This window comes from Ostrea edulis, chromosome 9 (genome assembly GCF_947568905.1).
Source record: "Ostrea edulis chromosome 9, xbOstEdul1.1, whole genome shotgun sequence".
NCBI classification, from domain to species: domain Eukaryota; kingdom Metazoa; phylum Mollusca; class Bivalvia; order Ostreida; family Ostreidae; genus Ostrea; species Ostrea edulis.
In genome coordinates this window covers 69781405-69796722 of record NC_079172.1, presented here as the reverse complement: position 1 = coordinate 69796722, position 15318 = coordinate 69781405, and the positions used below count along the sequence as shown (strand labels likewise).

Below are 15318 nucleotides of genomic sequence, written 5' to 3'. Positions count from 1 at the left end.
AATGAGAACAATATTGTGTAACTGTTCTCTTTTATTGAATTAACATATTATTTGTCTTAGTAAGAGCGCGATTATTACAAAGATCATCGTTTGAATTCCCCCCCCCCCCCTCTCTCTCTCATCCCATACAGTGTTGCATGTGCAAATTATATATGCATAAACCATTTATGTACCTAAATGATTTCCTGATTTATAAATCTGCAATACTATGACCAGTAAATCATACGGTATAATGATTCATGCACAATACATTGTACGTATTATACTCTGATACTTCCCCTGATTGAAGATAGCTGATCGGTACGGGCTAAGTGTGTCACAGTCTATACAATGGATAGTGGTATTTACTGTTGGAATTCATGGATTCATGGATTATGCAAATCAAGGAAGTTTTACTACTACTTAGAGTATTTTCGACAAGTGTACACGTACATCTGCGACCCTTTACAGATATTACGAGTAGACCCAGGTAAATAGTCGTCCGTATTCGATGCGTTTTCATGACGAGCATACATGCCATGTGCATAAGTACAGTAGTATTTATGTTTATGCATTTTGCTTGAAGTAAGTGTGAATGGTGTATATTTTATACCCTTTGCTTATTCCATTTTATCAATAGATAATAGATGAAATATTTCTCCGCGTTCTTGTATAGTTTTGACATATTTACTGCAAATGTACGCACATTCAAGTAAAGAAAAGGCATTCTATATCTATTTATTCAAAGCTTTTAGAATGATTTACTACTGTACGATATGTGTATTGTAATTTTGAGCACTGCATGGTGTTTCAAAACGTGATTTCATTTCTCCTTGATGTCCTATAAATTAGTATCGGAGATGTATGTGTTACCTGTCGAAACTACCCGCACAGGTAAATCGAAGACACTGATGTGAAGTGAAGCGTAGCAAACATCGTCCCCTTATATACCATGCGAACCCTGATACACATATAACAATAGAATATCCAACTAATATGGCGGACATATAGAATTATACTATACTTATTAATTCATGTCAGCTTTAAGAAATCACTGCAATGAATACTTACAACGATACAGCGTTAACATAAGAAATCACTGTCATTAACACTTACAATGATAAATGTTAACTTAAGAAATCATTGTTATTAACACTTACAATGATAAATGTTACCTAAAAGAATCACTGTCATTAACACTTACAATGATAAACGTTAACTTAAGAAATCACTGTCATTAACACTTACAATGATAAATGTTAACATAAGAAATCACTGTCATTAACACTTACAATGATAAATGTTAACATAAGAAATCACTGTCATTAACACTTACAATGATAAATGTTAACATCAGAAATCACTGTCATTAACACTTACAATGATAAATGTTAACATAAGAAATCACTGTCATTAACACTTACAATTATAAATGTTAACATCAGAAATCACTGCCATTAACACTTACAATGATAAATGTTAACTTAAGAAATCACTGTCATTAACACTTACAATGATAAATGTTAACATAAGAAATCACTGTCATTAACACTTACAATGATAAATGTTAACATCAGAAATCACTCTCATTAACACTTACAATGATAAATGTTAACATAAGAAATCACTGCCATTAACACTTACAATGACAAATGTTAATATAAGAAATCACTGCCATTAACACTTACAATGATAAATGTTAATATAAGAAATCATTGCCATTAACACTTACAATGATATATGTTAACGTAAGAAATCACTGTCATTAACACTTACAATGATAAATGTTAACATAAGAAATCACTGTCATTAATACTTACAACGATACAGCGTTAACATAAGAAATCACTGTCATTAACACTTACAATGATAAATGTTAACTTAAGAAATCACTGCCATTAATACTTACAATGATAAATGTTAACATAAGAAATCACTGCCATTAACACTTACAATGATAAATGTTAACATAAGAAATCACTGCCATTAACACTTACAATGATAAATGTTAAGATAAGAAACCACTGCCATTAACACTTACAATGATAAATGTTAACATAAGAAATCATTGCCATTAACACTTACAATGATAAATGTTAATATAAGAAACCACTGCCATTAATACTTACAACGATACAGCGTTAACATAAGAAATCACTGTCATTAACACTTACAATGATAAATGTTAACTTAAGAAATCACTGCCATTAATACTTACAATGATAAATGTTAACATAAGAAATCACTGCCATTAACACTTACAATGATAAATGTTAACATAAGAAATCACTGCCATTAACACTTACAATGATAAATGTTAATATAAGAAACCACTGCCATTAACACTTACAATGATAAATGTTAACATAAGAAATCATTGCCATTAACACTTACAATGATAAATGTTAATATAAGAAACCACTGCCATTAACACTTACAATGATAAATGTTAATATAAGAAACCACTGCCATTAACACTTACAATGATGTAGTGTTAACTTAAGAAATCACTGTCATTAACACTTACAATGATAAATGTTAACATAAGAAATCACTGTCATTAATACTTACAATGATAAATGTTAACATAAGAAATCACTGCCATTAACACTTACAATGATAAATGTTAATATAAGAAACCACTGCCATTAACACTTACAATGATAAATGTTAACATAAGAAATCACTGCCATTAACACTTACAATGATAAATGTTAACTTAAGAAATCACTGTCATTAACACTTACAATGATAAATGTTAACTTAAGAAATCACTGTCATTAACACTTACAATGATAAATGTTAACTTAAGAAATCATTGTCATTAACACTTACAATGATAAATGTTAACTTAAGAAATCACTGTCATTAACACTTACAATGATAAATGTTAACTTAAGAAATCACTGTCATTAACACTTACAATGATAAATGTTAACTTAAGAAATCATTGTTATTAACACTTACAATGATAAACGTTAACTTAAGAAATCACTGTCATTAACACTTACAATGATAAACGTTAACTTAAGAAATCACTGTCATTAACACTTACAATGATAAATGTTAACTTAAGAAATCACTGTCATTAACACTTACAATGATAAATGTTAACATCAGAAACCACTGCCATTAACACTTACAATAATAAATGTTAATATAAGAAATCATTGCCATTAACACTTACAATGATAAATGTTAACATAAGAAATCACTGTCATTAACACTTACAATGATAAATGTTAACTTAAGAAATCACTGCCATTAACACTTACAATGATAAATGTTAACATCAGAAATCACTGTCATTAACACTTACAATGATAAATGTTAACATCAGAAACCACTGCCATTAACACTTACAATAATAAATGTTAATATAAGAAATCATTGCCATTAACACTTACAATGATAAATGTTAACATAAGAAATCACTGTCATTAACACTTACAATGATGTAGTTTTAACTTAAGAAATCACTGTCATTAACACTTACAATGATACAGTGTTAACGTAAGAAATCATTGCCATTAACACTTACAATGATAAATGTTAACATAAGAAATCACTGCCATTAACACTTACAATGATAAATGTTAACATAAGAAATCACTGTCATTAACACTTACAATGATAAATGTTAACTTAAGAAATCACTGCCATTAACACTTACAATGATAAATGTCAACTTAAGAAATCACTGTCATTAACACTTACAATGATAAATGTTAACTTAAGAAATCACTGCCATTAACACTTACAATGATAAATGTTAACTTAAGAAATCACTGCCATTAACACTTACAATGATAAATGTCAACTTCAGAAATCACTGTCATTAACACTTACAATGATAAATGTTAACATAAGAAATCACTGCCATTAACACTTACAATGATAAATGTTAACTTAAGAAATCACTGCCATTAACACTTACAATGATAAATGTCAACTTAAGAAATCACTGTCATTAACACTTACAATGATATATGTTAACGTAAGAAATCACTGTCATTAACACTTACAATGATAAATGTTAACATAAGAAATCACTGCCATTAACACTTACAATGATAAATGTTAACATAAGAAATCACTGCCATTAACACTTACAATGATAAATGTTAACATAAGAAATCACTGTCATTAACACTTACAATGATAAATGTTAACATAAGAAATCACTGCCATTAACACTTACAATGATAAATGTTAACATAAGAAATCACTGCCATTAACACTTACAATGATAAATGTTAACTTAAGAAATCACTGCCATTAACACTTACAATGATAAATGTTAACATCAGAAATCACTGTCATTAACACTTACAATGATAAATGTTAACATAAGAAATCACTGCCATTAACACTTACAATGATAAATGTTAACTTAAGAAATCACTGTCATTAACACTTACAATGATAAATGTTAACATAAGAAATCACTGCCATTAACACTTACAATGACAAATGTTAACTTAAGAAATCATTGTCATTAACACTTACAATGATAAATGTTAACATCAGAAATCACTGTCATTAACACTTACAATGATAAATGTTAACATAAGAAATCACTGTCATTAACACTTACAATGATAAATGTTAACATAAGAAATCACTCTCATTAACACTTACAATGATAAATGTTAATATAAGAAATCACTGTCATTAACACTTACAATGATAAATGTTAACATAAGAAATCACTCTCATTAACACTTACAATGATAAATGTTAACATCAGAAATCATTGTTATTAACACTTACAATGATAAGTGTTACCTAAAAGAATCACTGCCATTAACACTTACAATAATAAATGTTAAACGAATCACTGCTATTTACACTTACGGTGATATAGTGGTAACTTAAGAAATGAATGTCGTTAACACTTGCGATGATAAATGTTACTTATTAGCTAGTCAGTTTTTAAATCGAGGTAAGCTACCGACAAACAAGTTGATGGTACAGGGATTTCAACAGTCTCGATTGAAGTCAGCATTTCGCAAATTCTATGGTCGTTATAACGATCTAGTTCGTCAATACAACCTCGCATTGGGTCAAATGATGTCTGACGTGTTTCATACCGATTGTTAAGCCGTTCTTGGCATACTGATTTTGACTACGGATACCTCCGTTTACCTGGTCAGGATATGGGGCTCACGGCAGGTGTGACCGGTCAACAGGGGATGCTTGCTCCTCCTAGGCACCTGATCCGACCTCTGGTGTGTCCAGGGGTCCGTGTTTGCCCAACTATTTATTTTACATTGCTTGTAGGAGTTATGAGATTGATCACTGTTCGTTATCTTCACCTTGCATAATATTGTGACGAATTGGGATTGGGCACGGGATGTATTATTATCTATAAATAGAGCTGATGTGATCCGGACGTTATCGTATGACAATACGATATGACCCAATGCATAACGAATGCCGGGTAACATAAATACGGCTGTTTTGCGAGAGACAGTGTCATTCTGAAGTAGACGCTGGCAAGGAATACTAGTAATCGAAGGTACGGTGAAGAAAGAAACTAACAGTATACGATGTCTAGTATACTAGTAGGGAAGCGTTGAATGGTGGGGACGTTCACCTGGTGTTTTGTTAATTTTATTTTATTTTGTTTGATAAGTCCATCCTGTCCTGTATAAGACACATCTCCCGTACTCCCGGATCTGTCACATCAAGATCTATAGTCTCTTTATGATAAAGATAGGAAATCTTTAATATATCTGTATATATTGACTCGTATATTTCATAATCATTTGTTTAAGATCAATATCAATAAGTATAGGAACTCATTCAAATCTTCGAACCCTAACACGTTACAATATTTTGTGATATTTCAGGAACAATTCACTTACATCCTCTTATCCTGTTTCTACCAAAAACAAACTTGGAGTGCATTACCAGGTCTGTATAAGAGTTAGCATATTTTGATAGTTTCTGGTTGTGGTAAATAAAAATGTAAAGTCATCTCTTATGTATTACAAAAAGTTGCTGTAGTAGAGAAGACGAGAACATTATTTGGATCAATTAGAGATCAAACCCGGGACACCTTTCTAGTTAGGTGATCTAACTAGGTCGATGAAATTTTGGAAATCATAAAAGAACTCTTGATATCGAGATGAAAGTATAATTTTGCCAAAATGAAATGTCAAAAATGTTGAGTATGACCTCAACAAGGAAGACTCGTTTTTCTTCTTTCAAGCAGTAGCATGAGTTATCTTTCTTTTTCACATATTTTACCTTCAATAGACAAGGATATGTTTATTAGGCCAGGTATTTAAGAAAGCGTGTCTAGGTTACAAGATCCAATATAACTGTAGGTCTTGTCATTAAGAATTTGTATACAAAATATGAAAGCCCTAACTTTAATAGTTCTGAATATATGTGTTTTCTTAAAAGTAGGTCAAATTTCAAGACCGCAAGGTCAAAATTCATAGAATGAAATAAAATGTCTTGCAATAGCTATATACAAAATATGAAAAATTTACCGTAATTAGTTCGGGAGATATTGAACGAGTCAGAGATTCAAAAAGTAAGTCCAACTCCAATATCAAGATCAGAAAGTCATACTTCAAGATCTTGCCATAAGGAACCTATATACAAAATCTGAAAGCCTTACCTCAAATAGTTCAGGAGATATTTGATAGGTCGTTTTAAAAAAAAATCACGCTCCTATGTCAAAAGATCAAATATCATTGTGTTCAAGGTCTTGCCATAAAGAATTTATATACAAAATATGAAAGCCACACCTAGAATAGTTCTGGATATATCTAAAAGGTTACGTAAGTTAAGTAGGTCAAACTCCACGCTCAAGGTCAGAAAGTCAAAGGTCATGATTTGAAATGAAAGGTCTTGCCATATGAAATATATATACAAGATATGAAACAGTTCAGGACATTGTATAGGTCAGATTTGTATTGAAAGTATGTCAATCTTCCAGGTCGAGGTAACAAGATCACATACCATTGTAAGGTCTTACCATAAAAAATATATATACAAAATATGAAAGCCCTAGCATTAATAGTTCAAGAGATATTTCTAAAGTTTCCCCTAAAAATCAGCATATAACACTTTGATCCCCCGTTGTTTCTCCACCTATCCTCGAGGATGATGAATTGCACAAACTTCGAACTATTCTATGTCAGGAAGCTTTCATGTAAATTAGAACTTTTCTGGCCCAGTGGTTCTTGAAGAAATTTTTTTCAAAAAATGTCCATATATATTCAGAAGTAAAACGTTGATCCCTTATCGTGGCCCTAACATGCCCTCCGGGGTCATGATTTTATCAAACTTGAATCTGCACTTTCTCAGGAAGCTTTCAAGTAAATGTAAAGTTCTCTGATTCAGTGGTTTTTGAGAAGAAGATTGTAAAGATTTTCCTTATATATTTGCATGCAAAACTTTGGTCCCCAATTGTGGCCCATCCTACCCTTGACAGCCATGATTTTAAAAAACTTGAATCTGCACTATGCCAGAAAGCTTTCATGTAAATCTGAGCTTTCCTGGCTCAGTGGTTCTTGAGAAGATTTTTATAGTTCCCTTTATATTCGCATGTAAAATTTTGATCCCCAATTGTGGCCCCACCTTACCCCCGGGCGATATGATTTTAACAAGCTTGAATCTACACTATGTTGGGAAGCTTTCATAGAGATTTGAACTTTTCTGGCGCTGTGGTTCTTGAGATTTTCCCAATGTAGAATTTTGACCCCCTATTGTGGCCCCACCTTACACCTTGAGGATATAATTTGAAGAATCTTGAATTTGCACTATGTCAGAAAGCTTTCATATAAATTTGATCTTTCTGGCCCAGTGGTTTTTTAGAAGATTTTTAGAGATTACCCTATTTACTCGCACGTAAAATTTTGATCCCCCAATGTGACCCCTCCTCAACCCCGGGGGCCATGATTTTAACGAACTTGAATATGCACGATCTCAAGAAACATTCATATAACTTTGAACTTTTCTGGCGCAGTGGTTCTTGAGAGGAAGATTTTAAAAGATTTTCCTTGTATATTCTCATATAAAACTTTGATCCCCTATCGTCACCCCACCCTATTGCCGGGGATATTATTTATGCAAACTTGAATCTGCATTATGTCAGACACCTTTCATATGAATTGTAATTTTTCTCACCCAGTGGTTCTTGAGAAGATTTTAACAATTTCCCCTGTATATCCTCATGTCAATATTTGACCCCTATTGTTGCCCCACCATACCACCGGGTGATATGATTCGAACAAACTTGATTCTGCTATATGTCAGAAAGCTTTCATATCAATTTGAACTTTTCTGGCCCAGTGGTTCTTGAGAGGAACGTTTCAAAGATTTTCCCTGTATATTCTCCTCTAAATTTTTGGTCCCCTTTGTCGCCCCACCCTACCCGGGGATATGATTTGAACAAACTTTAATCTTCACTATGTCAGGAAGCTTTCATATAAATTTAAACTTTGATCCCCTATTGTGGCCCCACCCTATCCCGGGACCATGATTTGATCAATCTTGAATCTGCACTATGTCAGGAGGATTTCATGTAATATTCAAATTTTCTGGCCCATTGCAATTGGTTCTTGAGAAGAACATTTTTAAATAGTCCCACCCTATCTTAGCACTTTAAACCTTTATAAAACAACTCAATCTACAGGTATTTATTTTACAGTATCTAAGTTAATTTTTTTATAAAACATCTCAATCTACCGGTATTCATTTTACAGTATCTAAGTTAAACCTTTATAAAACGTCTCAATCTACCGGTATTTGTTTTATAGTATTAAAGTTAAATCTTTCTAAACCTTCTCAATCTTCAGGTATTTATTTTACAGCATCTAGGACTAAGATAAAATTTAATAAAACATTTCAATCTACAGCTATTTGTTTAACAGTATTTAAGATAAATTTTGATATAAAGAATTCATTTTACTGGTATTCATTTTACAGTATCTAAGATAAATTTTGATAAAAATTAATTCAATCTAAGGGTATTGATTTTAAACCATTTACCTGTTCCCACGCCGAAGAAGAACGAGAAGAATTCGATTCTGATTAGAAATGAAGACAGAGAAACCATGACAAAGGCCACAATACTGCCCACAAACACTACCTTCCTCTGGGTGAAGTGTTCTCCGAGCGCCATACAGAATGGACCTGGAAAAGACAGAGCATTCATTTTATTTCTGTTAGTACTACCTTAGATCAACAGAACCCAGACAACATGAATAGGGTTTGCCCTACTTTGACATAGTGTAGACCTTGAGCTTTACATTTGATCTTGGAATATACAAGATGTGTTTTGTCTTAACTTGTTTCCATGCAATTTAACTTTGTTCCTTACAGTTTTAGACTTCAATGAAAAAAAAAGACCACAAGCATCATCAGTCAATTGAGTATTAATTTAAAATATCACTAGCCCACAGGTGTTATCAGTCACCTGAATATTAGTTAAAAGTATTACTAACCCCTTTGACAATATCTATAATAATTATAATTATAGTTTTCCTGATGTGCATACCTAAGCAGAATTCTAATACATGTTTTCAGCAGAACCAAGTTGCACAAAAGTTACATGTAGCTAAGTTTAACGGACAGTTAATGGTGAAATTAATGGCAAGTTAACTGTCGGGTCAAAGTTCACTAACCTTCGTGCAACTGGATCCAGTAGTAGAAAACAAGATGTGTTCTTTTAGAATACACAAATACCTCTAAATGTACCCATATTGATGAAAAACTTGACATGATATAATATTAAATGTTATATCAACACCATATGAGGTATTTGAACCCGCTCTAGAGTCAAAACCCTGGGATTGTGAAATTCACAATTTTGATTGTACATCCCTTTCTGTTTTTCATTAATATGTATTTGTCATGTTTAGGCTTTATATAAATAATATCATCAAAATTAAAGAAGTATTTCTAATGATAGACATTTAATCACTACGACCATTTTGGTCCCACCCTGGTACCCAAACCCTACCCCTGGGATCAAGAAATTTCCAAGTTAGTTAAAGGGCTGCCTGCTCCTTCTAATATCTGTGGGTGTAGTAGTCTTGAAATTTACAATGTAGGTCTCCTTTGTCCCAAAGGTACTTCAATTCAAATCTAAAAAGAATTGAAATTATAGTTATCAAGAAGTTTAAAATGCTTAATTGCTAATGCTAGTCTTAACAAAAAGCTTTTTCAGCAGTGGCCATTCATGCCTCTGTCTCTGAACTGTTTACTAGACCAAAGAAAAATCCACTGGGCCAAATAAAACATAAACTAGTATTTATATTTCAGTTTTGTGAATAACTCTGAAGAGAGATTACAAGAGATGAACCACTACTATGGTTTTAGTCATGATTAGCTTAAGTTAGATAGAAACACTATATATCCAATTGATTCTGATTACTGTATTATCTTCACTTCATTTCAATATACATTTGTTTGGTGTTATGATTTTAGCTGAAAGTCAGTGATATTGATGATTTTGAAAGCACAAACCTGACGGTCTTGTATATGCAATAAGTTTACAAGTCCAGCCCAAATTTTGCTAGAGTTGGTCTTCAGGCCAGTGGTTTATTTCGATGGACAGAAGCAGACTCAAGTGACCTGAATATCCCTCCACTTGACACAATATCCCTCGGAACACAATATTTTAGAACTACCTTGCATGTACTTTGCTAAAAGCGGGATCCTTTGAGATGGTCACCATTTCGAATTTGACCTCTGGCGAGACTCTTTAGATGCTAGTGTAACGAGTATGCGAGTGGATAGACAATCAAATTTTAATTGAATTGGAGGTGGGGGCTCGTCTACATGCAATGAATTTGAACGATTTGCCGGCAAAAATCATAAAGATTTGGTTTTTCCTTCCCCATTTCTGACAACAGTAGATCAATTCCTCTCAATTTGAGAAAGAAATACAACACTTAATTTTTCCCTCTACTAATTAAAATCAAAGTTCCAGAATTTTTGTTTGATGTATATATTTTTGTCATCGTGCGATAAGTGTCTCCATGAAAAAAATGCTGGTGTGCACTCACAACGCATTTTATTTTTATTTTCAATGCATTGACTTGGTCCCAAATTTAACACACTTTCAAAAAATTCAAAGTGGGTAATGTTTTTCAAAGTGCGTTGCCACAGCACCACTTCATTATAGTTTCTCCGGATCTCCCAATTCTAATGACTTAATACCAATATCACAACCCTGGTGCAATATATACATACACCTGAATCAATACTGAATTGTCTGGCTAAACTATATACTCAGGGAAATGTGCCTCTCGTGAATGTAATGTGAAAATACTTTGTATGTGAATCTCATGTTAACATTTCACATGAGAAGCGATTCATGTGAGATTCACATTATTCAAACACATGTGAAGAACTCATATCAAAATTTTTCCTGTGGAATCATATTTGATGCTCTTTCCACAGGAAATTCAGCGTAGAAATTTCACATAAAATTCATACGAGACACATTTCCCTTTGCGCACATATTCAAATGATAACAAATAGCACTCAGACAGACAGACAGATAGCATATATTGTTCAAATAGACAAAAAGAAAGCAGATATTGCTCAGAGACAGACAGATAGCACATATTACTTACATAGACAGATAGATAGTATATATTGCTCAGATAGACAGATAGATAGCAGATATTACTCAGAGAGATAGCAGATAATACTCAGATAGACAGACAAATAGCAGATATTGCTCAGACAGACAGAGAGCAGATATTGCTCAGAGACAAATAGATAGCAGATATTCCTCAGATAGACAAACCGATAGCAGATATTGCTCAGATAGATAAACGGATAGCAGATATTGCTCAGATAGATAAACGGATAGCAGATATTGCTCAGATAGATAAACGGATAGCAGATATTGCTCAGATAGACAAAAAGGTAGCATGTATAGCTGCAGGACTGTAGCTCTCTGAAAAAAATATTTTGACGGAACAGATCTAGAGAGCTACAGATCCACCCCTTATAAATAAAAACCTTCGATTTACGGCGCACAAAAAGCTGCGCACGGTTGAGGCCTGCTATTGTTGTATTCTTGTGTTGCTGTCTCATAAATTTAATATAAAAAATTCTTAACATATTTTTCTACTATACTTGTGTCCAAACAAACCTTCAAATATTCATTAAAGGAAGTGAACATGAAAAATATATTTGTTGCATACTAAACTGAAAAGACCTCCTGAAACTAAATAGTGTGGCCTGAATTTAATTTGCTTGTTTCTATTACGATATTTGATCAATTAAACACTCTAAGTTAAAGGTTTATGGAGGTCATCCATTATTTCCCAGTATGCATCTGTGCTCTGACGTAGATGAGACACATTGCTGTTGTTGACTGCGCATGGGTCACTATTATACAGCAGAAATTTATGGATTCATATTAGAATTGATGGATAAGGTTTTGGAGCAAAAAGAATTGAAACGAAATCTAATTACAATACATTAAGAAAAAGAAGAAAATACCCCCACAAAATATCTCCAGCTCCTCCAACTAATGGACTTACTCAGAAGCACTAGTACTGTTATATTTCAAGATTCCAAATCAATTAATTTTATTAGATTTAAAAAATATTTGGAGATAATTAAGGTGACTGTGTCATAAAAGTACTGTAACACAGGCATATAATTTATATATTTTATAATAATTGATGTACATGGACCACAGATAAATTTCGGAGATGCAATTTACAGTTATATTATTTATTTACACTAATAAAAATTACTTATTCAGAATCTGTATCAAAGTCTGAGGTTTCAAGAAATCCTTTATAATTGCAGTGCTCTTTAGGAAATCCTCCCTTAATTTATGTCACAACAAATGAAGGTAAAACTACTCTGATCCACCCCCACCCCCACCCCCCATCCCAAGAGGCTGACCGCGTCTGACCTAGTTGATAAACTGTCTGTAGGCCATAAATCTTGATAGCATGCCTGCAACAGAATTGTTACTGTATTCTATCACGTGTGTGTGTAATTGGAAATATTTACACACAATTAAATGCCATGTTATGTTTAGATTTTAATACATGTGAATACAGAAGGTATTTTTCATTTTCCTGTTTTTCTTACTTGTTAACAAGTTGTTAATTCCAAGTCCTTTGAGACCCTTCCTCTCTGGATAGATAAATCCATGGATAAATGTAAGCTGTATCAATTATAACAGGACGTAGACACAACATGTCAAATATGGGTGTAGAGAACCGCACTTTATGTGTATATCCATGTAATCTGACACAAAATGTTCAAACTCATGACAACAAAGACACTCCTTGAATGTATACATAATTCCTCTCCATTAAAATCAATTGCTAGTAAAGAAGAATTTTTCTGAGAAGCATTTTCTTCCTCTGTAACATATCAGGTTTAAACTGATATCCCATATTTAATTCACTTTCTGCTGATGACATTTTAACGTTGATGCTTACAATGTGCCAAAAATACACAATGTGTCCTACTGACATCAGCATCAGTGCTGCCCTCTAGTGGATGCTAAGAAATAACCCAGCAGGGAGGTAATAATTTTTTTTCAATATGACAGTTCCCAATGATTGAAAAGATTAGTTAATATTTATGAAATATCTCCCTACTAAACAAAGCTACATCTTAACGATTTTCAGAATTCGTTATATACATCAAAATGACTTTAAACACTTTGTCACATTTTCATGTTCACTTCCTTTGTAGCCCCATACGATCCGAAAACTCCCAGCTTAAAATGATTTCGTTTGTTGTTATAATAAGAAAACTGACAAAAACCATATGTATCCCCTTTACAGGAGAGATATATTAAGAGGCCTATGTACACAATGCTCACACGAGTCACCTTGCTAATACATGACAGGGGCATCTTTTGCTGTAGGGATCTTGTAATAACTCTCTTGCGATTGTATACAATGTGATTTCTTTCGTTTGAGGAATCAATTAGAGAGAATTCAATTTCTATTTGGTAACGATAATGAATGGATTTTTTGGATATTCAAGGTTTTCTATCTGAATACCTGTTTTCATGTTCAGTCATGAAAATAAACAAAACTGGTTTTGATAAGCTAGTCAGTTAAGACAATTTACATCAGCACATAGACCAGTAAAGACGCATTCAATTTTTAAAAACACATTATGTCTTTTCAAATCATACAAATCCAACTTTATAGACATTGTTTCCTCGGTATATCGCTATCCCCACATACTGCCATTGAAATGTGTACAACGGATTTCCTTTCACACTAAAAAGATGTCTTAATGCCAACTTGTCTAATATCACCATCTTTCACCAGTTTGCAGGTATAAAAAGTCAAATTATCTATATATATTTCCCAATAGCAATGCCAACACACTAGTATTAGAAGTTGCATAATTATAAAGGATGGGTCTTAGCATATGAATTGTGTGGTGAATCGTAGCAAACTTGAATTTTATTGGCACCACCTGCCATGGTAACGAATATCAATTAAATTATAGGCAACTGCTACATTATCGTCATAAATTAATCTCAAAATTTAAAAAAAAATTCTGAAATTTTCCATTAGAATGGCCCCACCAAAACAACAGAGAAATACATATTTAAATTAAGCTTTAATCACCTGTTGTGTACCATGTGAACGTTATGTGTTTTAATGTGTGTGATGTCATATTGTCTGTGTTCCAGGAAAAAAAGTTGCCATTATATGTATTTGTCGATCTCTCAACGCATTCAGTAAGTCATCAGTCATGGGTACATGTATAATGCAATAAACGTTATTCGAAAAATTACCCACACAAGTTGTTGTACACACATATAGATTTTGTTTTGAAATAACACATTTTCGTTATTGATTTTTCTTTCAAAGTGTCATTGTTTTCGCGTGAAATTTTCAGGTTTTGTTAACATTTTCCTGCCAATATACAGTACATTATATTCTTGGGTTCAATGATATAATATACAGTTTTACACAAGACATGTAGCAGGTGTAGACTAATAGTATTTTTGAATTATTAATGAAAGGAGGGAGTAGCACGAGGTAATTGATGAAGGACAGGAGAAAAGAGAGGTAATTCATTGTGACAAACAATAACTTGTGTATGTTATTTTTCTAATAACATGTCTGCATTATACCCTTGATTGGTCATGACAAAAAAGGAGTATGTCTATATGTGTTTTACATATGCACAAGCACAGAATATCACACTATTAGATGAAATCTTCAGAACTAGTTTAAAGCAAAACAATTTCATGTACTTATCTATGTTTTTCACGACAATAAAACGATAATAACTGAATTCATTAACCCATTCTGAATTGATAAACAAAAATGGTCAAACTCTTCTTAATGCCAAAAT

General features: G+C 32.6%; 1 protein-coding gene across 1 annotated transcript in view; it reads right to left on the bottom strand.

The window, feature by feature from the left end:
- The window catches only part of LOC125659831 (monocarboxylate transporter 12-like), a 46496-nt gene that overhangs the window by 15059 nt on the left and 16119 nt on the right, over positions 1 to 15318 (bottom strand). The window contains exon 4 of the mRNA XM_056150459.1: positions 8992 to 9135. Coding sequence (XP_056006434.1) covers positions 8992 to 9135 — 144 coding nt within the window. The remainder of the gene's footprint in view (positions 1 to 8991; positions 9136 to 15318) is intronic.